Here is a 27,850-nt window from a genome sequence, read left to right on the forward strand (position 1 = left end):
TATATATATATATATATATATATATATATATATATATATATATATATATATATATATATATATATATAATATTATAAATATGACGGAAAGAGTTTGCTACTACCAAAGTTTGCTAAAGGGAGCATACTATGCTGGAAGGTTGCATAGCATTTCGATTGTAACAGATATACGTAGGCAGTCGGTGTCTTTTGTCAAATGTTTTACTGCAGGATCAGGGAAGACTGTCCCTGGAATACCTGGAGGCACAAGACCCGGAGCAGGAAAGATCGGACGCATGATCGCGGAGGAAGTGATGGAGATCCAAAGGTGATTGGATTAGTTTACATGGTTTTAATCCTAATAATCTGCACTTGAGTCATGGTGATATTGCATTTGGTTTTATTTTTCTTTGATATGATTGACAGGATAAGAGGCTCATCCCCCTCTAGCTGTGGCTCGAGCCCCCTCAACATCACCAACAGCACACCCCCTCCTGATACATCGTCCCCTGGGGGCAGGAAGGTAACGTTTGGGTTCACTTAAGGATCAGTCTCTGACAAACATATATAGAGGTACCAGGGGTGTGCGATATTGACAAAAAAAAAAGATATAACGGTAATTAGACAACATTTTGCTGTGTGTGTTTCTGTGCTGGTACCTTGACTGGTTTAAGCCTGTCATGGACTAGCTTTTCGTATTCTATATGGTAGTTTGTTGACAGAAATTAACTTTAACATCAAGGTATCACCACCTTAATAAGGGCAATTTTTTCAAACCTTATTAGATGTATGCATAATGTTTTGTCAAATTGTGCCAAATTCTTACATTTAATCAATAAAATCATTTAGAATAATAAGAGACTATAGGCTGTCAATCAAATGAAATCAGTATCAACAAAATCCATTTTTGCACTGCAGAAGCTGCATCTAAAGCAACATTTAAATTTATTTACATTGCAATTACAATTTCATAAATAATGCTATGAGATTAAAGGGGTCATGAACTGAGAAATCAAATTTTTCTTGAGCTTTTGACATATAAGTGGTCATCATACTATAAGAATATCCTGTAAGTTTCAGAACTGAAAATTCCCACCCAGATAATGACTCGTTGTGGAATGTGCCTCTTTATTACATAATAATGTTTTTTTATCACGCAATTCTGACTTTATATCACACAATTCTGACTTTATATCTCGCAATTCTGACTTTATATCAGGCAATTCTGACTTTATATCACGCAATTCTGACTTTATATCAGGCAATTCTGACTTTATATCACGCAATTCTGACTTTATATCACACAATTCTGACTTTATATCACACAATTCTGACTTTATATCTCGCAATTCTGACTTTATATCTCGCAATTCTGACTTTATATCACACAATTCTGATTTTATATCTCGCAATTCTGACTTTATATCACACAATTCTGACTTTATATCACACAATTCTGACTTTATATCTCGCAATTCTGACTTTATATCTCGCAATTCTGACTTTATATCACGCAATTCTGATTTTATATCTCGCAATTCTGACTTTATATCACACAATTCTGACTTTATATCACGCAATTCTGATTTTATATCTCGCAATTCTGACTTTATATCACACAATTCTGACTTTATATCTCGCAATTCTGACTTTATATCACGCAATTCTGATTTTATATCTCGCAATTCTGACTTTATATCACACAATTCTGACTTTATATCTCGCAATTCTGACTTTATATCTCGCAATTCTGACTTTATATCAGGCAATTCTGATTTTATATCTCGCAATTCTGACTTTATATCACACAATTCTGACTTTATATCTCGCAATTCTGACTTTATATCTCGCAATTCTGACTTTATATCACGCAATTCTGACTTTATATCACGCAATTCTGACTTTATATCTCGCAATTCTGATTTTATATCACGCAATTCTGATTTTATATCTCGCAATTCTGACTTTATATCTCGCAATTCTGACTTTATATCTCGCAATTCTGACTTTATATCTCGCAATTCTGATTTTATATCACACAATTCTGACTTTATATCTCGCAATTCTGATTTTATATCACGCAATTCTGATTTTATATCTCGCAATTCTGACTTTATATCTCGCAATTCTGACTTTATATCTCGCAATTCTGACTTTATATCTCGCAATTCTGATTTTATATCACACAATTCTGACTTTATATCTCGCAATTCTGATTTTATATCACGCAATTCTGATTTTATATCTCGCAATTCTGACTTTATATCTCGCAATTCTGATTTTATATCACACAATTCTGATTTTATATCTCGCAATTCTGACTTTATATCACACAATTCTGACTTTATATCTCGCAATTCTGACTTTATATCACGCAATTCTGATTTTATATCTCGCAATTCTGACTTTATATCAGGCAATTCTGACTTTATATCACGCAATTCTGACTTTATATCACGCAATTCTGACTTTATATCACACAATTCTGACTTTATATCACGCAATTCTGATTTTATATCTCGCAATTCTGACTTTATATCACACAATTCTGACTTTATATCACGCAATTCTGATTTTATATCTCGCAATTCTGACTTTATATCACACAATTCTGACTTTATATCTCGCAATTCTGACTTTATATCACGCAATTCTGATTTTATATCTCGCAATTCTGACTTTATATCACACAATTCTGACTTTATATCTCGCAATTCTGATTTTATATCACGCAATTCTGATTTTATATCTCGCAATTCTGACTTTATATCTCGCAATTCTGACTTTATATCTCGCAATTCTGACTTTATATCAGGCAATTCTGACTTTATATCTCGCAATTCTGATTTTATATCACACAATTCTGATTTTATATCTCGCAATTCTGACTTTATATCTCGCAATTCTGACTTTATATCACGCAATTCTGATTTTATATCACACAATTCTGACTTTATATCTCGCAATTCTGACTTTATATCACACAATTCTGACTTTATATCACGCAATCCTGACTTTATATCACGCAATTCTGACTTTATATCTCGCAATTCTGACTTTATATCTAGCAATTCTGATTTTATATCACACAATTCTGACTTTATATCACGCAATCCTGACTTTATATCACGCAATTCTGATTTTATATCACGCAATTCTGACTTTATATCACACAATTCTGACTTTATATCAGGCAATTCTGACTTTATATCTCGCAATTCTGATTTTATATCACACAATTCTGATTTTATATCTCGCAATTCTGACTTTATATCTCGCAATTCTGACTTTATATCACGCAATTCTGACTTTATATCACGCAATTCTGACTTTATATCTCGCAATTCTGACTTTATATCTCGCAATTCTGATTTTATATCACACAATTCTGATTTTATATCTCACAATTCTGACTTTATATCACACAATTCTGACTATATCTCACAATTGTGACTTTATAACACTTAATCGCAACTTTATATAATGCAATTCTGAATTTATAACTCGCAATTGTGACTTTATATCTCACAATTCTGAGAAAGAAATTGCCAGATGTAAATTCGCAATTGCAAGAAAAAAGTCAGAATTGTTACCTTTTTATTTTTTATTCAGTGGCGGAAACATTCATACTTCACACATTCATTCTATATAGGACAAACATTTTTTAGTACTTGTAAAGTTACTTATTCAAAATAAGTACCTACTCAGCACGCTTGTTAATCTAACACTGCTGAACTATTTCTTATTGAAATGTAAGACAAAAACTCAGGGGCATGTATTGAAATGTGTGGGCATGCTAGGTTACATCACACGGTGAAAGCACACACTCTCAAGGCATGTTTTGTTTTGCAAAGTGTGTGACATTCTCAATGTTAATGCAACAATAACAATATATTGTTGTAGATGATTCATATCACACACCCCTAAGAGGTACAGAATGTAATGTTAACGCATCTCCTGATTTTTTTTTTTTTTTTCCCAAACTGCTCAGATTTCAAATGGTGGAACTCCAGACATTCCCTCTGCAGGGATGGTGTCAGGCCAGGACAGCATAGGCTATCCTTACTCTAACAGCTCTATTTTAAGTAAGTTTTAAAGATGCCTCGATCATTGATTTGTCAGTATTGCTTTTGAAACGGTTCACAATAGGGTCTCCGATCTGTAGGTGACAATTCACACATTGGTATCGGTGACATCATGGACGAGCCGGGCTCCAGCAGCCCCAGTAATGATGAGGCTGCCATGGCGATCATCATGAGTCTGCTGGAGGCCGACGCAGGCCTGGGAGGTCCCGTGGACTTCAGCGACCTGCCCTGGCCGCTGTGAGAAGCTATAATGTGTACAACCTGACATACTGTATCCATCTCGTTTGTGTTCGAACCAGCCATGACTTTGATAATCAATGTGTGGACAGGTTTTTTTTTTTTTTTTTGGTGACGTTACGTTTGTTTTTGTCACAATGCCTCAGGTAGCTCCGCCCATAGCAAAGTCTCATTGGTCCACAACCCCATTCCACAGCTGTATAATCCAACGTGTCAAAGAAGTGATCTTGTCACTATTTCACTTTCATTGAGGACAAAAAACACTTCTCTCACCTGGATGTGACGGCGTTAGATCGCTCAACATCCTACAACACGCAAGGGCAAGGATATTGTTTTAATCACAGAATGGAGCACACGTGTCAGTTTCGCAAACTAAAACGACTAACATCCACAAATCCTGTTAGAGATGATTTCTATATGCATCTCTCAACATTTATTTTTTGTGTTTGTGCATATTTACTTATTAAAAAAAAGTGTATCATAGATATGTGTATTTTAACATGTATTAATTATTTTATCTGAATGTATATGATTTAAATGAACGAAAGGGCAGTGACTTTTTAAAATAAAAAGTATTTTGAGTACAATCTTCATTTCATGCGAGTACACCATTGAAAAAAATAAAAATAGGCACCAAATATTTATTTTTGCTTCAAAACATTGAATTAGAAATGATGTTCTCGACATATAACTACAAAACCTTTGCATGTGTTTAGAGTAAAACTAATTTTTAGCATTTCCAAACCTGATTGTGAAGTGTTGTGCAAAGGAGAACAGGTAAAGCAGTTAGGGGGCAGTTGTGGCCTAATAGTTGGAGGTTGCGAGTTTGAGTCTGAATACTGACAGGAAATGTAGGTGTGGAAGTGAATGAACAGCGCTTTCTTCCACTCTCATTACCCACAACTTGAGGTGCTCTTGAGCAAGGCACCGAACCCCTGATCACTCCCCTGGCGCCGCAGCAAAAAACTGCTGTCCACTGCTCCGGGTGTGTGTTCACGTGTGTGTGCACTTGGATGGGTCAAATGCAGGAGGCCATACTTGGCTACACTTCAAGTAATAAAATGGATCTAGCCAGTTGTATTGCAGAGGATGTCAACGGTGTCCAATCCGGCCCAGGGGATGATTTTAACAATAAGAGAAAATTGAAATGCACCGGTCAGAACGATTTTAAGTTTTATTTTGCCCGATCTCTGTTTTCGGACTTACAAACTGCTTTATAATAACTTCCCAAAATGTAATTTGTGTGGGAGTAAACAGGATGTTAACACAGGCACACTGAAGACGGATGCAAAGAGGAGATGCACCAGCAGAGCAAGAACTGTACCAGGCACAGAAAGCTCACTGTTCGCACAATATAGGAAAACATAAATGTTGAAATGGGGGTAAAGGTTTATTGCAAGCAAGAGCAGTGTTTTTTTTTTCTTTCTATTTTTATTAATGTGGTTTGTAGGGTCAATATTAACGTAGGCTAATTGTCAGCGCACTAAGGTTTAAAAATGGTGCCATTTTGTTGCCATTTTGATCTTTGACATCAGCAAAACAAATCAAACTTGACATGTACAAACTTAACACAGTGCATTATATTATATATCTTTATTAATACAATGATTTTCAAGCGCTTGAACAGACAGATCTTGAGCAGATAAATTAATGTCCACCTAAGAAAAACACTGCATTTATTCACCAGGCAAAAGAACCTTCTGAGGAGATCAAGGGGGGGGAAGAGCTTTCCAAAAGAAAAAGTGGCACCAAACCCAAATGCATCAAGTGAAAGGAACTTCATAATAATTAAACTCTTTGCAGTAATATAGTCAAATGGAAAAGAACAGTAATTATAATAATCATATAATAGGCCCAATTACAAAATAAGTGAGGTTGCTAACTTCATTTCAAAACAAACAAAAATAAATTTCCTTTGGTCAAGTAAAAAAAGAGAACAGCGAAGACGAAACGAGAGAGCACTGCCCATGCCAGTAATCCCAAGTCCACGGTGTATTTTTTTTTCCTTTTCTTTTTTAAATACAGTAACTAGACAGTTGAGGCTCTAAGGCTGTGGAGGAGGTGCAGAAGGCAATCTGGTTATAGTGTCACTCTGGTTCATGCTGCAGCATGCTGTGAAGGGGCGTCTGCTCTCAGACGGCAGGCGAGGGGGCGTCGGGGTCAGGCTCGTTGTTGAAGTTGTTGCTGTAGTGTTGACCGGGGGGAGGGTGGTTGGGAAGAATGTCCAGTTCATCCACCTGTGGTCCGGGATGCATCACCACAAGCTGGTCCTGGGGAATGTCTGCCGCGGCCGCTGCCAGGTTCGTGATGGACTTGCTCTTCACGCACTGGAAGTCCACGTGTCGACTCTTGCCTTCCTCCTTCTCCCAGGACATGCGGATGAAGGGTCTTTGGACGTAGTTGTAGATGACTTCGGGTCGACCACCGGGACGCTTTTTCACCTTCTCTTTGTATGTTGGATAACCTACAAATGCAGATTTGATATTCAAAAGTTGTGTCTTCTTCACTATGTCTTCAGTCTATCTCTAGTCAAAAGGGGCCATATTGTGATGTATCAGCTAATATTTGGCTGGATTTTACTGATTCTGCTTTATCATGTAAATAATTTTAAAATTTGTAGTGAGTTTTGAGTAAATGTTGTGTAAAGTATTCATGACATCAGATTGGAAGACAATGAACATCATCGGTTCCCAATTTTTTCGTGATCAAATGCCTGACACGTGTTGTCATATTTGATTTTCTGCTATTGCAGAGAAAATTCATTTTTGGTTGAACCAAAAATGAATATTTGACTAAATAGGTATAATATTGTTAAAAATAGAAAGTGAAAAAGAATCTTACCTTCAATACCCAGCCTAATTTTCTTAAGTCCTCGCTCCTTTAAAACTGATTTGGCTACATCACGGTTTTCAATGTACTTGAAGAAACGATACAGTTTTGTACTGTATATAACTGAAAAAGGGGAAAAAAGAAGTATATTTGTTGTAGCCACAGATAAAAACACTAGTGATGCACCAAGATGAAAATATCATCCAAAATCTGTTTCAGCTGAAATGGTTATGGAGGGCCGAAATCATTGACTGAAATGATGTTAGCGCTTCTCAGATGGCGAGTTTTGACTGTGTTCAGCGTCTATTTTTTGCACCACAACAGGTAAACATGGATTAACAATACTGATTTCTCATTTTTAATCAGTCTTTATTTTTATGAACCAATATCAATCATTTAGTCTGTGCTGTTTTCTGATGATACATGAACAAAAGTTCACTAAACATTATTTGTAGCTCACCTGCCATCCAACAATCACAATAAGCTTGTGCGTTATTACTTTTAATATGAAACAAAAGCTGTGTCCGAAATCGCTCCCTATCCACTATATAGTGCATTATATCGGGTGTCGGCCATTTTGTAGTTGTCCGAATTCTGAGTGAACAACTTCATTCCTTACATTCGTTCACTACTTTATATCCACAATCCTCTCTGATTTTGAGTGTACATTTCATGTACGCTCGCTGAAGCACTATTTCCCAAAATCCAATGCAGAGGACTGAGAGAGCGTGCGAAAGAACAGGAGCGAGTGAGTTCAAGCGAGAGATTACTTTACAGCTTCCTTATTTCTACTTTAATATTTAGTTCAATTTCTTTTTTACCTTTTTTTTATTAATCATTACTTGAATAAACATAAAAATACAGAGAGACAGTATTATATAGATGAATTTTAAAATGAAATGAAATTATATTAAAAAGTAATATTTTGTTTTATTTTATTTTTTTAATAAAAGATAATATTTAGGCATAAACTTAGTTTAACTCAGTTTAAGGGGCACGTGAAGTGATCATCTCTTCCTTTGTACTACTAGTTACAGCACAAAATAAACATGAATGAACATCAGAAGGTATGTTTAAAGAACCGGTATAACTTACTGAAATGTATCAAATCATGTAAAATCGCTCAATCTTTGCATTTCAACCACAGAAAGATGTCAGCTAGTGAACAATGTCACATAACGCTACATTTATTTATTTAGAAAAGTCATTCAATGTTCATAGAAGGATAGTTAGCTAGAAAAAATAACTCTAGAGGAGCATTTTGATAAATAAATGCACTGTATTACACAGTATTACATATTCTTCATATTTTTACTTAACCAGTGAGGTCTTCATTATTTAATGTAGCCTGTGTTTGAATTATTTTTTTTATTATGGCCACAGTTTACTAACCATGAATTGGAGTAAAAATAATTATATTAAAAAGTTTATATAAAACTGCCTTAGGCAGAATTTAAAGGGTTAGTTCAACCAAAAATGAAATATTATCATCATTTACTCACCCTCAAGTCATTCCAAACCCGTAAGACTATCGTTCATTTTCTGAACACAAATTAAGATTTTTTTGATGAAATCTGAGAGCTTCCAGTCCCTCCATAGAGAGCCTACACAATTGAAACTTTGAGGTTCATAAAGAGATCGTACAACTAATCCATATGAATTGAGCAGGTTAGTCCAAATTTTCTGAAAAGACGATTGCTTTATATGATGAACCGATTGAATTATGATGAACTCAGATTTCATCAAAAAGATCTTAATTTGTGTTCCAAAAATGAACGAAGGTCTTACGGGGTTTGGAACATGTGGGTGAATAATTAATGACAGAATTTTCATTTCTGGGTGAACTAACCCTTTAATCAGTTTTAAAAGCAGATTTTTCGGATTTCAGCTAAATGAAAGCTTTAATTTTGGTTTTGGTAATTTATTTTTTTATTTTTTATTTTTTTCTCTCGGTGCTTCACTGAAAACACTCATGAAATGTTTTTAAGGTAATACAGAAAGGTGTGTGTGTGATTACTCTGTGAATACTCCTCTCCCATCTGAGGCGGGTACTCCTCGTCCCAGTCCACCACGTCATCGTCTGTGAGCACTACGATGTGACACTCCCTCTCTCCGCTCTGAGCGCTTGCCACCATCAGAGGGAGCACCATCTCCTCCAAATAGAACTCAAACTGCCGCCGAGCGCCGTCATTGGACAGCTCGTGCATCAGGGCACCTGACGAGACAAAGTGGGTCAATGAGCAACAACCTGTGGAAAATCAAAGCAGGGAAATCTGGCAGAACATGGTTAAAATCCCACAGCTGTCAGATCACAGTACTGCCATGACATTGACAGTAGACTAATCTCACTTTATCAGGATGGGTTTTTCAAGAAGCAGAGGAATTACTCACTCAGGTCTCGACACTTGATAGTACTGTAGTCAAAAGAGATGCACAGATAGTCGCACGCTTCCCTTAGCTCGGGAATGGAGATTCCATCAGGACAACGGATTATCCCAGATTTATAGTAATCCTGCCAGTTAGAGAAAGACAGACAACACAAAAGATGTCATTACAGAAGCCGCACTGCTTAAAGTGCCCCTATTATGCTATTTTAAACAATCTTGATTTCCAACAACAGGTTTACATGCATTCAAGGTCAAAAAACACAAATTTTCTCATGACATGCATTGCAGCATCACCTCTTTTCTCACAGTGTTTGAAACGATCAACGATTCCGCTTACAGCGAGTGTCGGAAAGGAAACGGCCATTCCAGTGTCTAAATTTCACCTCCGGAGGCATCATCAGTGCTTGATACACAGTGATGGTGTCAGTTTTTCTGTATCAATTCTAGCCTGAGTCCTCATCCTTTGGAAGTGCATCAAAGTGTTTGTAACAGGAAGTGAGACTGGAATTACTGATGCGTCATTTTCGCAGTTCAGAATCGATTCTTTCATTTAGGAAACAATACATTTATTTGTTGTGCGCTTCAATCTTTAAAACTTTGCAGACCTTTCACATTCACAAACCAATATATTACACACTGCATTTAAAGGTAATATTCGAAAAAGCACTTTACATGGATGTAAGCCAGCTGCTCACTGTCAGCTAACTAGAGAAATGTTGATGACAGTAGCCAAAACATTTTAGACTTAAAGGAATAGTTCGCCCAAAACTATTTACTCACCCTCAAGCCATCCTAGGTGTATATGACTGTCTTCTTTCAGACGAACACAATTTGAAGCAAAAAAAATCCATCCATCCATCATAAAAGTAATCCATACGGCTCCAGGGATTTAATAAAGGTCTTCTGAAGCAAAGTGATGGATTTTTTTAAGAAAAATATCCATATTTAAAATTTTATCAACTATAATAACTAGATGACCATATGCATTGATTTGCAGCAGAACAGTGACCTCTGATTCAAAGTCTAAAATGAGAAATTTCCATAAAAGAGAAGAGGAGCCCGAGTTTGTTGCCCAGCCATATTTGTTTGAACCGTGAGAGGCGTCTAAGCTTAGGATACTCCTACATCCTGCGTCATGCATCACGGGTTACTCCTGTGGTGCAAGTCGACTTGCACAGAATGTTTATGGTCATCTGCCGAAAGCTAGTTATTTTAGTTTATAGTTATAAATATGGATATTTTTTCTTACAAAAATGCATCGCTTTGCTTCAGAAGGCCTTTATTAACCCCCTGGAGTCATATGGATTATTTTTATGATGAATGGATGCACTTTTTTGGGTTTCAAAATCTCCCCGCCCCCCCATTCACTATCATTATAAAGCTTGGAAGAGCCAGGATATTTTAAATATATCTCCGATTGTGTTCATCTGAAAGTCATACGCACCTAGGACGGCTTGAGGGCGAGTAAATCATGGGGTAATTTTCATTTTTGGATGAACTATCCCTTTAAAACTACACTGAAAAAAATTTCATGTACAATCTTCGTTCAGAAATTGCTAGTGAATTTCACAAACAATTACTAAGAAACTGCGTGTAACATTGATTTATTTAATTTGAATTCATGAATTTTTGAAGTAGAAACACTTTGAAATTGTATTTGTTTTATTTACAACTTCAATTATTTATTTTTTTTTTACCAGTTACTGGTCGATATTATAGATCTTTTAATTTATTAGAAACATTACTGAATATTTAATTGTATGAATAATTAATCCATATTTTTACATTTAAAGGATCTTTTTATAACTCACTTAAAGCTAATCTTTAAAAACACCAATAATTAAATAAAATACAAATTTTATTAAAAAAAAACATTTTAGCTTGTTGCGACGAAAACATCTGATTTTCATATTTCACATTATAATTCTGTAAATTCTCTTGCAGCATTTAAAATGGTTTTAGTTTTTAGTGTTTTGTTTGTTAATTATTTAAACAACAAAAAAACAATGTTAGCCATTTAAAGTCTGATTACAGTCCATTACATGAAATTAATTTTCAGCAGAAAACCAGTCAGAATTTGAACATCAGACACATCTGCAGTAGACCACGTGCCCTTGAAACGTTAGAGCCGACGAGCTCACAAAGGTGATGCAGGTTCAAAACCAGACTCTGTCCAAATCCCATTCCCCATCCCCTCTAGAGATTATCGTTCTGCAGTTTAAATTGGTGCTGCTCAACCCATCCTCTCTAGTCAGTGACATTGTTTGAATGCACTCATCTGAGTTTATTGATTGTCTACAGCACTCTGAGCTACAGCAGCACAATAAACACTGCCCTGAGACACATAACAGACACTGCGGTGAAAGATCATTACAGCAGGATATAGAGCAAAGCCGATGACAGGCTTATGCTGCACTTAATGGCATTATTTAAAAGCTATTGCTGGAAGCTCATTATAAGATGTTCTGAGAGACGAAGCAGCCAAACCACAGACCTGCCTTAAATATTCATTATGCATATAAATTAGGGCTGGGCGATATATCGCCATCACTTGCTTTCAAATGAAGCGGCATTTAATAGACAGAGCCGTAGATCACTGACAAGCTACGCAATATCGCGTTCATTATCGAAGGCGATTCATCTGTGATAATGAACGCGATATTGCGTAGCTTGTCAGTGATCTACGGCTCTGTCTATTAAATGCTGCTTCATTTGAAAGCAGGTGATGGCGATTTAGAGGTAATCAGGGAAGCGGCTTTACTGACGAAATGCGCGTGACAATCGCATGCGATATATCGCCCAGCCCTAATACAAATCACCTATTAGACTTTTTCACTGCACTGTCTTCTGATTAACAAGTTTTGATCTGCTATCTATTGAATTAGCGATTACCTTGATGAAAGTCATCATAGTAGAACTTCAGATAAAATGTTTATATTTGAAATCAGAGCTAAGAATTTGTGAGTGACTGTAGCTTCTTGTTGAGTGGGAAACAAAGCATCATGCCATACCACACCACAGGTAGGAAAAGGCACAGGTATTGCAAATAAGGGCCTGCTTATACACTATCACTTCATGCATTTTCTAAGATGGGATAACTATCCGATCGTGAAAAGACCAGGTGTAAATGCCCTCCAAAACTTTTGAGATGGCTCACGTCCATTGCTTTCATTGACGTGAACTCCATTAAATTTGTATACAGCGTAGGAATTGAAGATCGGATTTTTATTCATTTTGCAGAGACACATTTATGTGGCCAAGTGTAAATGGAACAGTTTTAACAAATCAGATGGCTATGCGATCAGAGAAAACACATGAAGTGACCAGGTATAAACAGGCCCTAAAAGTAATCATTCTGTACATGCAAGCCACACGCAGCGTCTGATGTGTGACCCGCTTTAATGTGTGCATATATCTAGGGACAAAAACCCACCAGAATTGCCCGAAATACAGTGCAGCTGATGCCCTCTGCCACCTCATACTCTCCTTTTTCGTTGGGTCGGGTGAAATTGTGTTCCCGTCCAGATCCAAACATTCTACCAAAAAAAAAAAAAAAAGACATGTTTTTTTTTTTTTTTTAGAAACAAGAACAGAAAAATGTATCAAAAAGAGACAGATTACACATTATTTTAAGGCTGAGACGAGTTAAAGGGCACTGTCAACATTGCCTTGAGATATTTGAAGTAAGTTATGGTACTTTATGGTATTTTTTATTGCCTATTTTGGAGCCCAAATCCCATTTGCTTTCCTTCTATGGCATAAGAAGACGCAAAAGATAACTGCACATCCGAAATGCGCACCCAGAAAGCCGCAGCTGACAGCATATGAATACTGAATTGAGCTCTCTTTCACGTCTTTTGCACTCGAATAGACAATTTCACACAAAATTGTGTCAAAATTCCTGCTCGGCAAGTATCCTAGTAAACATAGTTGATTATGTCTTAAGTGAGCGTAAACAGTTGCAAAACAAAATGCATTTATAACAGTATCAGTATATTGGATCCGTTCATTATATCTTAAAGTGACAGCAGCCTAATATTCCTGTTGCTGCCTGTTTTTAATGTTAAAGGGTTAGTTCAGCCAAAAATGAAATTTCTGTCATTAATTACTCACCCTCATGTCGTTCCACACCCGTAAGACCTTCTTTCATCTTCAGAACACAAATTAAGATATTGATGAAATCTGAGAGGTTTTTTTATCCTCCATTAAAAGCAACAAAATAGTCAACATGACTACAGTGCTTCAAACTTGATGTTATGAAGTGACGAGAAAACTTTTTTGTGTAAAAATAAAACAAAAATAACGACTTTATTTAACAAATTTGTCTCTGCCCTGTCATTCTCATATGGTATTTATGTTGCAGATCTTTCATGTTTACGTCTGAACAATACTGAGCCGGTGTAGAGAGATTTCGTTGCTTTCAATGGAGGCTAAAAAAGATCTCAGATTTTATCAAAATATATTAATTTGTGTTCTGAAGATGAACAAAGGTCTTGCGGGTTTGGAATGACATGAGGGTGAGTAATAAATGACAGAAATTTCATTTTTGGATGAACTAACCCTTTAACCGCTCGCAAAAAAAAAAAAAAAAAAAATCACTGCTTTTGACTGAATAACTTTTGTAACTTTAATAAGGATTCATCTATATTTAATTTATACAGTGAAGACTATGCATAATGCTATTTAAACTAAAACTAGTTGTTAGATCTACCCAAAAAACCTGAAAAGCACAGTTTTTAAAATGTATCTTTGTTCTATTGTGTTTATTTGTGCTATTGCTAGTAGTTCGATTGATATATTTGTTCTTATTTATTACAGACTGCTTACTTTAACAGTGTTTGAAATCGATATTTTATATTCATGTAGAATTTCTCATCTGCATTGTTCTTGCATTCAATGTAAAAAGTCAGTAAAAAAAAAAAAAAAAAAAATGTACTAGCCAATGGCGACTCAAGCTTCGGTGTGTCCATAGAGGGTTGTGTAGCATGTACGTAATGTTGTGCAGTGGAATGTGTGACTGTTTAAGTAAAAGAGATACATTATTTTCAGATTGTATGGGTTTGTTCTGTATGGACATATGGTATTAATTTTTTTAATTTGAGCAGGTCTTAAAAAAAGTTTTTAAAATGTGTCTCATATGCATGCATATCAATTTAAATTTCATTTTCTTTTCTGTAACACCTCAGGTCAGATTAGCATTACCACTACAAATGCAATGTGGTCACAAATATTTTCAACATTTTCATACATGTTTTCAACAACATTAAGGTGTTTAGAAGACAATCAAAATTATGAGGTGATCTTTAACCCTGTATCAGATGAGCGGTCTGCTCCTAACCTGCCCAGCATGGTGTTGGGCTGTGCTGTGAAAATCGAGGGGTCCACCACGAAGCGAGTGTTGTCCACGATGAGCGTGACCTTCTCTGATGTGCGGACGCTGCGGGCTCCATCTTTGACATTCTCATAGACGAAGACCATCTCACCGGGGACCATGCTCTTGTAGGTGCCCTCTGAACTGGACAAGCTACTGTTACGACTGCTGGCCACCCCACTGCTGCTGCTGCTGGGAGAGATCCTCTGAGGCCTGGGGCTGCTGGGCCGCGATGAGCCGCCCTCGCGATCTGCTCACATGACACACAACATGATGACAAACCACAGGACTTATATGAACAGCCAAACTGGACCTAAACGACAACGTGTGTTTTCTCACCGCTGTTGTGTTGGCGTGTGGGTGAGGTCACGTTGCGAATACAGGGTGTGAGTTGGCCTTCGGCACGCTCGTGCGAGGAGTCCCGAGAGCGGTCACTGGAGCGCCGTCGATCTCTGGATCGGTCACAGCCTCCGCTGGCACCATGCATGTTCATTTTCACCTGGACAGTCTCAAGTCCAGACTAACACATCTGGCCACTGCAGGAAGCGAAAAAAAGAGAGAAACCTTAGAAAACACCTCTGAATACAACACCCAGTGTCAATTCAGCGGCTCTCAAGAGGAACAGACTCCCAGTGTAATTTAAGGTGAAACGGGTCTGACAACACCATAGAGAGCTAATGTCATGATTGTTCACATCTCTGCATAGCAACGCTGAGACCAGAGTTATTATAGTTAACTAAAACCTTAAAAAAAACATTTTGTTACTTGTTACTAATTACTTTGTTAATTTTCATTTAGTTTAACTTGATGTACTAAAATAACTAAAACTGAAATTAAAATTAATATCAATAGATACGTTTAAACAACAACGATGTACTAAAAATGGAAAAGTTTTTCCTTTTCGTGTACAGATGACAAAGTTGTCCAAAACGATCCCCATTCACATGGATCAGCAAAAATTCATAAAGAAACACTTAAGCCCAAAGTATACTTCACTTTTTACACATACGAGTGAGTCAGCATACAGTGTGCGTGATGTGAATTTCGTCATCAGAAGATTACATACACCGCTGGATTTTTGTAACCACGCGTACTTAGTTTATCCACAAGGTGTCAATTGTGCGCTGGGGGCGTCGATTCACAAGGTAGTCAAAAAACCTTGCATAAACAGACCGGAATGCATGCAAGCTACAGTGACAATGGAGGCCTACATAGACGAGAGATTGTGCGAAGATATTAGAAAGTACCCTCATTTGTACAACTCAAGCAAAGATGTTTACATGGCGAGAGATTGCTCAAAACTGTGCATGCGTCGAATGCTTGTGTGTGCGAGTCAAATGAAGTATACTTTGCAAGGCTGTGCATTGGACTGTGCGCATACACTAGCATACGCGTAAAAAATGAAGCATACACAGGGCTTAAGTGCCTACATACATACATGTGCATGACGTCACCATTTTCACAAATTCATGTTTGTGTAATTTACAGAAAGATGATAACAGTATCGTTTTCAAAAACATGCATTTTCATGCAAACATGCAAAAGTTTGCATTTTCAGGTGCATCACTGCTCTTTAGGGTTGTGCAGTATACTGGTACTGGAAAAATACCAGTATATATTTTATTTCAAATGGTACAACATGTTTTTGCTCATTTCGGTACTTATGCTGCTGTTCCGCTAGGTGGCAGTGTGCTACTCAAACTGACATGAAACAGGCAAATGTGACAACACAGAGAAACAAAATGGATAAAGCAGTTGAATCTCACTCAACACGCCCAAAACTAATAAATAAAGAGGGCAGAAGTGAAATTTGGAATTACTTTGCTTATAAAACTAATGAAGAACTATCAAACCTTGCCAAGCATCTGTCACTTGCACATCCTGTCTTGTACAAGACATTAAGGCCCTGTTTACACTAGTGTTTTCTCTTTTTAAAACGCATAACTTTTACACTACTCCGACCTTTGAAAATGCTTAAGACCCCGTTTTAGTTTTAAAACTCTGAGGATGCGTTTCAGTGTAAACGGACCAAAACGGAGACTTTTGAAAATGAATGCGTGGCTGCCCACATTGCACTACCGGAACACGACAATTACAGACCTAGGGCTGCGGTACTGCAGAGAAACATTCCCAAAACACCCTTAAATACAACTGACACCACCACCACATTTACATGACACTTGTTTATGTCAGATGCTCAGAAATGTAGCATATTTAGAGTCAGTACTGCAGTTTTTCCTCAATCGCTTTGGCACATTTCTCAAAACAGTCTTAACATTCTCTAAACTGTAAGTGCAACTGTCACAACTGTTCGCTAAAACATCAGAACTCTACTGCATGTCTGCAAAATGTAGTTACTCACCCAAAACATTTAAAAGGTGCAATATGTAAGATTTTTGCAGTAAAATATCCAAAAACCACTAGGCCAGTGTTATATTTTATTCACTTGAGTACTTACAATATCCCAAATAATTCCAACTATTTGTAGATTGTGAGAAAATTGCAATTTTAACCAAGGCTCCGGGACGTGTGAGGAGTCGCCTGTCAATTGCGTCATACCCGCGTTACCCTCGGATTCCGGTTTTATTTTGTAAAAACCATGGAAACACCAAAGACGCTTTAATATTTACATGTTTTAATAGGCAAGAGAACAACTGTTTGGTTACGTTTATAAACAGAAATCGAATTATTGTTATATAGCTCAACACGTTTAGTCTTATTGTTTAAATCTAATTTTCTTGATTTTTTTGCGCATACCATGCTTTACCATGCCTCTGAGAAAAACACTATTTTGTGAAGTAACTAATCCCTATTCTTTTGCACCAGCTGTGAGGTGAAGACCACATGTCCCAAGATTACGTGCTCAAACTTGCCGTCATCAAGCTAAGCCTTTGTTTTGAATAGGCCTCTAGCGACCCCTAGCAGGCAGAAATCTTACATATTACACCTTTAATTCATGCTTCAAAACCTAGGTGTGTCAATAAATTGGCCAGTGCCACCAAAATAAGTCTTTTTGTCATTGTGTGAACCATACTGATCAAAATGTTTTATTACCATGGAAATATTTTTTAAATACTTATTTCATGCTAAACGAAATCAGTAGGTTTAAATGTTAGTACATAGTAGATAAAGACACCTAATATAAAGTGGGACTGAACATTTTTATTTAACCAGCACATATTTGTAGAAATGTAAACTGAAAATTCACAGCTGCTTGTTCATTTTGGCATATTCTATTATGTCTTCCCCTAACACCACACATTCTTACACATCTTGCTCTTCCGCAACTAGCAACTGTGAATTTTCAGCTTACATGAAACACATTTCTACAAAAATAAATGGCTGTTGCTATTTCAGGATTTAGACGTTCCTCCATGTTCAAAAATAGTAATAATTGTGCTGTGCAAACCCCAGATAGCCTACTGTATGCTTTCAAACTTGATTGGTTGATTGGTAAGATTGTTATTCCTATTTCATTACAATGGCAGGCCATTTGCCAATTCAGCAGACATTCCATGTCAAAGTTATATATGGAATATACATGCATATCTGACAGATTTTGATAAATGAATGGGTCATTTTGCATGTTTAAATGTTGTGAAGAGTTTGACAGTTTCACTGAGAATCAACTCATTAGTTGAGATCAACAAGCCATGTGCATTTAGATATTGTGCAAATTTTAGACAATTGTACGTATTCTTTTGCACATGTGCCAAAACACATGCACATTGCTTCAATCAATAAGAAATTCAAATCTGATGTGAACAAGAAACTAACTGTTCAGAGACCTGAACTTATTGTTTTAAGGAATAAAAGTATCGCAGGAGATTTGTAGCTAAACTCCAAATAAATAGATTATGATCCACAAATAAATGTAAAGATATTCACAAAAAATAATATAACTTATCTAACTGGATTTAACCTTGGATTTATTCTTCTCTACAAACAATGGTAACGTTAAAACATTTAATTAATGTTTAAAATATTATTTAAGGGCCTGTTAATGTTTAATAGCTGGTTTGCTGCTCATGTCCGTCAGTGTTTGTTTGATAAACTGGGAAATGCTGTTATGTGACGACAGTTTAATCTATTTTGCAAACTCGCATGTTCATCAAAAGGTTAAATCCAGTTAGATAAGTTAATAGCTAATTATTGAGGCTTTCTGTTCAATCTTGAATAATGTGACGCTTCCATAACGCATCTGTATCCAACATACCTTTGATGTTCCCATAAGAGAGAGCACTGTTTCTCTGGCATTTTTAAATAATAAATATAAACAAAATATAAATTTTAAAACTCTTTTTACTGTACCATTGTTTAAGAACCCTCTACTTCCTTTCTAAGCCAATTTCTAAGCAAAACGTGATTGTTTGTAGCAATATTGTGCTGTGATTGTTGCTTGAGTAGTCGGTCGGTGGGTGGAGTCAACCTATTTGTGGATTTATCTAAAGTCGTGACGTTAGAATTGTTTCAGGATCCACAAATGCATGGAAAGCAATTCACAAATGTACAGGTGGTGTACAGACAGAGTTGTGCTTATGTGACATAAAAACATATTTGTGAATATGTTTTTTATTAGCAAATCTCATTTTATTTATTTGTGAATTCAATTATTTTTTGTGAAACTCCTAACATATATTTGTGGATCTCATTCTATTAATTTGTGCATACGATTATTTTATGTGAATATCTTCACATTTAATTGTGGATCATAATCTATTTATTTGGAATTTTGCTACAATTCTACCCCCATATAAAGTCTCATTCGACAATTGAGCCAAAGCGATTGAGAAAAACTGTAATTTCCAAATAAACAGAGTGAATACGGCAGCAGATGAGACAGAGAAAGGGTGTGTTCGAACAGCTTCTGTTCCAGTTGATCAGGAAGTGCCTGGGGTAAAATCAGCTGGAAGTCATAAATGTAATAGAGGAGAAACGTGATGTTTGTCATCCAACTGAACTAACTGACGCATTGTGTGCATGCATACACACCTGTAGAATATAAATGAACAAAGTAGTATTATAGTACCACTATGGTTTTTGGACTTGTCCCATGTTAAAGTAATCATACAGTACCGTGGTAGATACCAAAGTACCATTCTGATGCATCGCTGTATCATGGTAAAGACTCTTTTGAAAGTCAAATTATGTGTCAGACATATGCAATCCTAAAACTTACAGGATAAAGACCCATTAAGACGGGATATGAATCAGACATTTGTCTGCAGAACCACTCCCTCTGTGCACAGCACTTCTGTTGTTGTTTTAAGAGTTCAGGAAATTCCAAAGATAGTTGTCCATTTAAACCAGTCCCTTAAAATAAAACAACAAATACAGAGAGAGAGAGAGAGAGAGAAAGAGACCAGACCACCCCTTTCTTCCTCAGCCGTTCACTGGCCAAATAACATAGACTTCTGATATTAAACCCTGGGTCAGTTTGTCATACATATTGAGCCAAGTACCACATATTCTATTCTAGATAACAAAGTAAATAAAAATATTGTTGCTGCACAATATTATGAGTCAAAGGTCTTGCAAAGACAAACAACAAACTGTTGTTAACCTTTGAAAACTGTAGGTTAAGTGACTCTCTAGTAGATAAACTAGTAGATTTTGTAAACACTTACAAGGAAGTGAATTGCCACATTTATCATCCTGTGCAGTGTGTGAGTAATCTGCAGTATTTACACTTTTACAGAACTCATGTGATGCTGGTCGTGTCCTCACAAGAACAAGCAGACCGGTTTCTTTCATTACCTAATATAATGTCACTAACTAACAACAAATTAACTGCTTTTATCACATCGATCTCTTTTACATTACGTTCCTTAGCTAACAGAAATGTTTTGTCATACCAATAAGGTTTTTGGACACTTAAGCCACAATTATACATCACTGCTTTAGATATAACATGTTTAAAAGATTAGTTCACTTTCAAATAAAATTTCCTGATAATTTACTCACCCCCATGCCATTCAAGATGTCCATGTCTTTCTTTCTTCAGTCGAAAGGAAATTAAGGTTTTTGATGAAAACATTCCAGGATTTTTCTCCTTATAGTGGACTTCAATGGACTCCAAATGGTTGAAGGTCAAAATTACAATTTCAGTGCAGCTTCAAAGGCTTTAAACGACACCAGACGAGGAATAAGAGTCTTATCTAGCGAAACGATCACTACGGAAAAAAACGGAACGGGAGCCGCATTCATTCTGTAGGTAGAATAGGGAAGGTGTCGGACATACAGCGTAAGCTTTTTGAAGAATATGAAAGTGCGGAACCACTTGGAAGGCGATCATTTGTTTATATAAAGCATATACATTTAAAAATTTTTTCAAAAATGACTGATCATTTTGCTAGATAAGACCCTTATTCCTCGTCTGGGATCGTTTAAAGCCCTTTGAAGCTGCACTGAAACTATAATTTTTGACCTTCAACCGTTTGGGCTCCATTGAAGTCCACTATAAGGAGAATAATCCTGGAATGTTTTCATCAAAAACCTTAATTTATTTTCGACTGAAGAAAGAAGGACAAACATCTTGGATGACATGGGGGTGAGTAAATTATCAGGAAAATTTATTTGAAAGTGGACTAATCCTTTACAAAAGTGTCATTTTTAACTATTTATGATGTGATGTTACAACTATGATGTGATTTAGCTACTTTTGAACTTTTTCCATGATTTTATATATAGCTGTTCTCTTTAGATGACATTATGATATATAATTTAGTGAAAATGGGATTGGAAATCATTATATTCTTTAAACAGGGAAAACATAAAAACACTTGTTATTTGGTGAACCTTATTCAATTAAATTGCTTTACCAGACACAAAAAATACATATACTGTGATATAAAAGGAAATACATGTTGTTTTAGAAGTATTTTTTTTATTTTTAAGATTTATTTTTACAGTGAAGTTCTAGTAACAACACCTACTAGTTTTAAAAATATATTTTTAAAAGAATCATTGCGAATATAATTCATAATTCAGAGAATTTAAGTGACAAAATACTGTTTAGGGCCACTTAAGTGTAAATAATCATGTTTTATAATGTTATTTATTTAAAATGTTTTCTAAGAACTCTTCTGATCTGATCAACTAATCAATGACTGATCGAAGTCTCGCGAATGGCTGGAGAGATACATGACAAGACAAAAAAAATTAACGAAAGCAAAAAAAAAAAAACACTATCTGGCACGCTTCACTTAATAATTAAATCGGGATTTATAAGTAAATGTGTGATTATATGTCTGGTCTGTTGTAAAGCAGCGAACTCGTTTTTACACACGAAACCTCAGCGGACGTTACAGAACTATTAGCTAGCCACCGAAGCTAACCAACAAAACAAACGCCGTTTAGATTAAAAATTATACAAATTCTTACCTTTTTACAGTGTCGTGAGCATAGTTTATGAAATAATTAATTACTGGTGTTCTCCCGTGAGGCAAACAGAAAAGAAGAACCATCAAAATTTGAAGAGGACCATCAGCTTTTTCTCAAAATGCGAATTTGATCTCCACCAACTGCTGACAGGAAACGTGACTTCACTAAAGTATCGCGAGAATTACGTGATGTAGTCAATGGGCCTTATTTGATCAAATCGATCAGATTACAAGTTGTTAAACAATAAGAAAGAAAGAAAGAAAGAAAGAAAGAAAGAAAGAAAGAAAGAAAGAAAGAAAGAAAGAAAGAAAGAAAGAAAGAAAGAAAGAAAGAAAGAAAGAAAGATCAACACAAATCAAGTCTTAGGTTGCTGTGTATGTAATATGGTGTACAGTTAAACAGATCCAGTTGGTCCACATTTTAGTGCAAATTGCTGGATGTCTAAAAAAAAAAAAGTACAAATCTTTCTTGAAAATAAATAATAAAAAAAAACATTTAAAGAGTAAGTACTGCACTACACAGAAACAAAAACACTGACTAAAGGCATAGGCCTACTACAAGGTTAAGACATTGTCCTTTGTGTGTCCTACACAGGGTCTGAACATTATGCTTTAATATCTAAATAACAAATATTTACAAATAAATAAATAAAAATACTATTTAAAGACATAAGTAAAGCAGTGCACTTTCTTTCTCCATGTAGAGCAGTATATTTTAATTGACACTTACTGTGTCCTCCTCCTGCACTGACGTTACTGAGAAAACACTTTTTCTCAGTATCATTATTCAGAGTTCATTTCTCAGTATCATTATTCACACATCATTAGCTTTTCAAAAACATCAGTCGTCAGTTCGAGATCCAGGTCGCTCCTTCCCCCTTTCTTAAACGTCTGATAGATGGGCTGTTGTTTTTCCCTTTTTGCTCCTTTTGGGAGTCATTTAATGAGGGTATGAGGATATTGTTCAGCTTCAGCTGAAGCCAGTCCTGCCTTTCTAACATCTCCTTGTGCTCCCGAACGTTGTGCATGAGCTGAACTTCACTGATTGACCTCTTGCTGTTGCAGACGGAGATATGGAGTGGTCAGATTTTATAAACAACACCAACATCTGGGACCAATATGTTGCATCCTATTCTCTCTTACCTGAGTGGTGCTCCCTCCAGATAGATCAGACTGCAAAGACCCCACAGCGCAGCGACGAGCACGATTTTCTCCAAAGAACGTATGGGTAACATAGTGATACCTGTAGGGCAAGTTATTAGAGACTTTTCATTTCTTCTATAAGTGTCTGTGATAGTGAGACAATGGCCTCTGAACTTACCAAGTCTTGTTGTCTTTTATTTGACTGCTTTGGTATTTGGTAGCTGCTGTACTGAGAGGGTCCATGTGTTGTTCGGTGTCGTATTTGTGCGTTGGGGCTACTCTTCCTCTTTTTATATGCACAAGCCCCCTCCCGTTGGTCATTGATGAGCTATCTGCATTATTGATGGTGATGTCATCCATGCTTTGATGGAGACTGGCATGCACATGACGACACATGACTACCAACACCCCCACTAATTCTGTTTTCAACACCTTGGTCGAGACCCCTGCGATCACAGTGCTGTAGTGCCATGTACGGCTATGACGGTCAAGCAGCGTGCCACCTTCGACGAAGAAAATACATGTTTCATTATATGATGTTGCACACACTCTTAAAACTATTTAGGAATTATTATGCTTAATTATTATACCTAAGACAGATTTTAAATGTATGTATTTATTTTCATTTATTAGATAATAATGCATGGAGAATAAATCAATCAATCTGAATAAATATTTTTTATATTCTTATTGGCGACTGCAAACTTTTCTTACACTTCAATTCACACACTGAATCTGACTTGGCACTGTTGAGAAACGACAAACGCAACCTGTCTACTGAAAGAAATAAACTTAGAACCACCAGATTATTTTTTGTTTATATAGCCAAGATTTTTACCCAGCTACTCATTTATCATATGAAAATGATTCCCTTAATTATATCATAACACCATCATATGATCATATGATTTATTGTTTTATGTTCTGCCATTCTGGGATTCGGTCTTTCTAGGTCAGACTGAAGAAATAAGACATAACAGATTTGTGCCAAACATCATGGTGCAAGCAAGGTCCACCTGAAGTTTAAGTGATCTATGGGAGGTGTATAACCTTGTCACACTCTCATGGGACACATTAGGTAACCATGAGAGAAGTTTTCTAAATGTGGAATAGGAATGGCTATGTCATGACACATGCAGTAAGTCCTAGAAAGGAACCATACTGAAAGAACCAAAACAAATGGCTGTTATATCAATGAAAACTAAAGGGATGTTTGCTGTTATGTAGCCAGCTCTTTTTTTAACCAAATTGAATCACAATTTCAATAATTCCCCAGTAACCGTGTCAGCGCTACTCGGAATCTGAATTTTAATTCAGAATTAGTAACTTAATGATAATACTTTATAGTAAATAATAAATCTTATTTGTTTAGCATCAAAAAAGTGGTTCACTGTACATAATAGTGATAGGTAAAAACAAAACAAAAATTAGATAAAAGTACATAAAAAACACTAAATTCTATAATAAAACAATCCAACTTACAGTGACAAAATCTTTACTGGATATTGGTAGATGCAAAACTACATTTTTTAATGAGACGCAAAAATAGAAATAGATTTAGATATCACAGTGGAGGCTGTTTAACAGTGAAATATGTAAATCTTCCAGACTTGCTGTAAGTTTTTCTGTAACCTTGAAACTCTGAGCATGCTACCTATTTTTTCTTTATTTAGCTGAGGAAAGTTTCAAATTTCATGCATAGCAATAAAATTTTACATTGTGGTGCTGAATCACATAGTTGAGCAGAATTATACAAGAAACAATATTGGTCCCAGCATAGAGCCTTGAGGAACATCACAGGTGATTGATGAAGTTGTTCACAGGACAGATATCTATTCAATTAATACCTTTGTCTCTCAACTTTTAAATATTTATTAAATATTCAATAATTATTAATGAGTGCTTAATAATTACAGAATTACAGATTTGGGTTAAGTCAAGACGTTACCCTCAAATTGTTATATACTATTGAACTAGCATATTGCATATAAAAATGAGTTCAAACTTTGACCTGTGGAGGGCAGTAATACGCTTAGCAGCGTCTACACTGCTGGAATTCTAATTGAGGAGAAGAAGAAGAAAGCTAGTTCAAGATGAGCATTTCTGGTTAAAACTTGTATAATTTAAAAAAAAAAATACAATTTTTTTCAGAAAATGAGCGATGGTTTCACTAGATAAGACCCTTATTTCTCATCTGGGATCGTGTTGAACACTTTGAAGCTGCAGTAAAACTAATTTTGACATTCAACAGTTTGGTGCCCATTGAAGTCCACTATAAGGAGAAAAATCCTGGAATGTTTTCATAGAAAACTTTAATTTAATTTCAACTGAAGAAAGAAAGACATGGACATCTTGGATGACATGGGGGTGAGTAAATTATCAGGAAAAGTTTATTTAAAAGTGGACTAATCCTTTAATAATTACAAAATGACAGATTTGGGTTAAGTCAAGACGTTACCCTCAAAACCACGTTTGTTGAAGCCTGCCGTTGCTCAAACAAGGTCTAGGATCACTTTTAAAGGTTGTGATGAGTGTCATGAAGTATTGTAGTTATTACAGTGTCAGATGAGTTGAGGACGTTGAGCACAATATATCACACACAGTGTCCCTTGAGGTTTTTTGTCATTGCACAGACTAGCCTTGTTGCTCTGGAAAAACAAACACAAATGTCAATTTTAACATACTGGCGAAAAAATGTAATTATTTAGCAACACATTTATTGGCATATCATAATCATTCCTTTCTAATATATTTACATTTTCTGCTTTCTTAATGCTTTATAAATATTAAACAATTAGGTCATTTTGGACATTGTTAAAATAAGAAATTAACTTGTTGCGAGATCCATCCCATGTAAATACATATGCTCTAATTAAAGTGGCAACAAGCACAGACAACTTACCTCAAGACTACCGTACACTTTTTTAATGAGATGTAAAAGTAGAAATAGATTAGATATCACAGGGGAGGCTTTTAAACAGCGTAATATATAAATCTTCCTGACTTGCTGTTGGTTTTACCGTAACCTTGAAACTCAGAGCATGTCTAACCTTTTTTTTTTTTGTATTTAGCTGAAGAAAGTATAAATTTTCATGCATAGCAGTACAATTTTTACATTGTGGTGCTGAATCACAAAGTTGAGTGGAATTATACAAGAAACAATATTGGTCCCAGCATAGAGCCTTGAGGAACATCACAGGTGATTGATGAAGCGGTTCACAGGACAGGTATCTGTTCGATTAATGCCATTGTCTTTCAAATTGTAAATATTTATGAAATATTCAATAATTATTAATGAGTGCTTAATAATTACAAAATTACAGATTTGGGTTAAGTCAAGACGTTACCCTCAAAACCACGTTTGTTGAAGCCTGCCGTTGCTCAAACAAGGTCTAGGATCACTTTTAAAGGTTGTGATGAGTGTCATGAAGTATTGTAGTTATTACAGTGTCAGATGAGTTGAGGACGTTGAGCACAATATATCACACACAGTGTCCCTTGAGGTTTTTTGTCATTGCACAGACTAGCCTTGTTGCTCTGGAAAAACAAACACAAATGTCAGTTTTACCTCACTGGGGGAAAATTTGAATTATGTAGCAACACATTTATTGGCATATCATAATCATTCCTTTCTAATATATTTAAATTGTCTATTTTCTTACCGCTTTATAAATATTAAAAAATTGGTAATTTTGGACATTGTTAAATTAAGAAAATAAATGTTGCGACAAGATCCATCCCATGTAAATACATATGCCCTAATTAAAGTGGCAACAAGCACAAACAAATTACCTCATGTCATACATTAATAACTTATGTGTTTGTGCACCTGAGAGAGGACTGGTATGTAGTACAGACTTAACTCAGCGCTGCACATGTTGAGTCAACCCAAGCAAGCTGTTCTCATTACCTCATGTGGTTGCAATGTTTGTCATCTTACTAATGGCATTTAGCAGCAGTAGTATGCGGGGGAACCGCTTAGGATTAAGGTAAAGGATTGCTTACAAACCATTAACAGGGGTCACCCCCATGTAACAATGTCAGACATGCCGCATGAAAATCACGCAGGTCCTCTTTAAAATGGGCTTTAGACATACAGACGTTTAACCTTTGGCTGAAGCCAGTGCTTTGTTGGGCCTGACAATAATTGGTGAGTTATTTTTAGATGGGCATGTGTGAGAAATTGAAATTATGAATATGCAACCCCACATGCATTTCAGCTATTCTTTTTAAGACATAAATAATGAATGGCTGGAGATGAAACATATTACTCTGTAAACGTCTTACAGCTGAAAGTGATTTTACGACCTCGTGCTGCTCTATAGTTCACTAGCAAAATCCTGGGCGCCTATTTGGGTTTGGTTGGGATATTTTATATTTCATGAACTTCCCGCGATCATATTGCCGTTCTCTTGTCCCTTTTTTTATTTGAGAGCTG

At 36.0% G+C, this 27,850-nt stretch overlaps 3 protein-coding genes across 7 annotated transcripts in view; 1 reads left to right on the forward strand and 2 right to left on the reverse strand.

Moving 5' to 3' along the window:
• Positions 1 to 4,542, forward strand: part of arntl1b (aryl hydrocarbon receptor nuclear translocator-like 1b) — a 29,587-nt gene extending 25,045 nt beyond the window's left edge. For all 4 annotated transcript variants that reach the window (XM_048186260.1, XM_048186261.1, XM_048186262.1 and 1 more), the window contains 4 exons: positions 210 to 306; positions 405 to 501; positions 3,970 to 4,063; positions 4,144 to 4,542. In XM_048186260.1, the coding sequence (XP_048042217.1) occupies positions 210 to 306; positions 405 to 501; positions 3,970 to 4,063; positions 4,144 to 4,304 (449 nt within the window). In that variant the 3' untranslated portion in view covers positions 4,305 to 4,542. The remainder of the gene's footprint in view (positions 1 to 209; positions 307 to 404; positions 502 to 3,969; positions 4,064 to 4,143) is intronic.
• Positions 4,543 to 5,878: 1,336 nt separating this feature from the next.
• On the reverse strand, positions 5,879 to 22,438 carry btbd10b (BTB (POZ) domain containing 10b). 2 transcript variants are annotated; one of them, XM_048186264.1, is made up of 8 exons: positions 22,271 to 22,438; positions 15,227 to 15,423; positions 14,825 to 15,137; positions 12,950 to 13,052; positions 9,521 to 9,641; positions 9,147 to 9,344; positions 7,142 to 7,252; positions 5,879 to 6,764 (listed from the first exon to the last, which is right to left on the reverse strand). In XM_048186264.1, exons 2-8 carry the CDS (start codon positions 15,378 to 15,380, stop codon positions 6,433 to 6,435), a joined length of 1,332 nt encoding a protein of 443 aa, XP_048042221.1. In that variant the 5' UTR covers positions 15,381 to 15,423; positions 22,271 to 22,438; the 3' UTR covers positions 5,879 to 6,432. The 2 variants fall into 2 exon arrangements, with proteins under 2 accessions (XP_048042221.1, XP_048042222.1); XM_048186265.1 differs by having other exon boundaries at positions 14,855 to 15,137; positions 22,271 to 22,437.
• Positions 22,439 to 22,447: 9 nt separating this feature from the next.
• On the reverse strand, positions 22,448 to 23,723 carry pth1b (parathyroid hormone 1b). Its single transcript, XM_048186266.1, has 3 exons — positions 23,591 to 23,723; positions 23,413 to 23,512; positions 22,448 to 23,325 (listed from the first exon to the last, which is right to left on the reverse strand). Exons 2-3 carry the CDS (start codon positions 23,502 to 23,504, stop codon positions 23,118 to 23,120), a joined length of 300 nt encoding a protein of 99 aa, XP_048042223.1. The 5' UTR covers positions 23,505 to 23,512; positions 23,591 to 23,723; the 3' UTR covers positions 22,448 to 23,117.
• Positions 23,724 to 27,850: the final 4,127 nt, after the last annotated feature.

This window comes from Megalobrama amblycephala, linkage group LG3, assembly GCF_018812025.1.
Source record: "Megalobrama amblycephala isolate DHTTF-2021 linkage group LG3, ASM1881202v1, whole genome shotgun sequence".
NCBI classification, from domain to species: Eukaryota; Metazoa; Chordata; class Actinopteri; order Cypriniformes; family Xenocyprididae; genus Megalobrama; species Megalobrama amblycephala.

Bases quoted from the DNA above. Each gene is read 5' to 3' on its own strand.
- btbd10b (XM_048186264.1), bottom strand. From the start codon at position 15,380: ATGAACATGCATGGTGCCAGCGGAGGCTGTGACCGATCCAGAGATCGA. The intron at 13,053-14,824 runs GTTAAAGATCAC...TTTTTTTGGTAG, and splicing joins GACCGCTCATCTGATACAGG to AATGTTTGGATCTGGACGGG. The intron at 9,642-12,949 runs GTGGGTTTTTGT...TCTAACTGGCAG, and splicing joins CTGTATTTCGGGCAATTCTG to GATTACTATAAATCTGGGAT.
- pth1b (XM_048186266.1), bottom strand. From the start codon at position 23,504: ATGTTACCCATACGTTCTTTGGAGAAAATCGTGCTCGTCGCTGCGCTG. The intron at 23,326-23,412 runs GTAAGAGAGAAT...CGTCTGCAACAG, and splicing joins CTGGAGGGAGCACCACTCAG to CAAGAGGTCAATCAGTGAAG.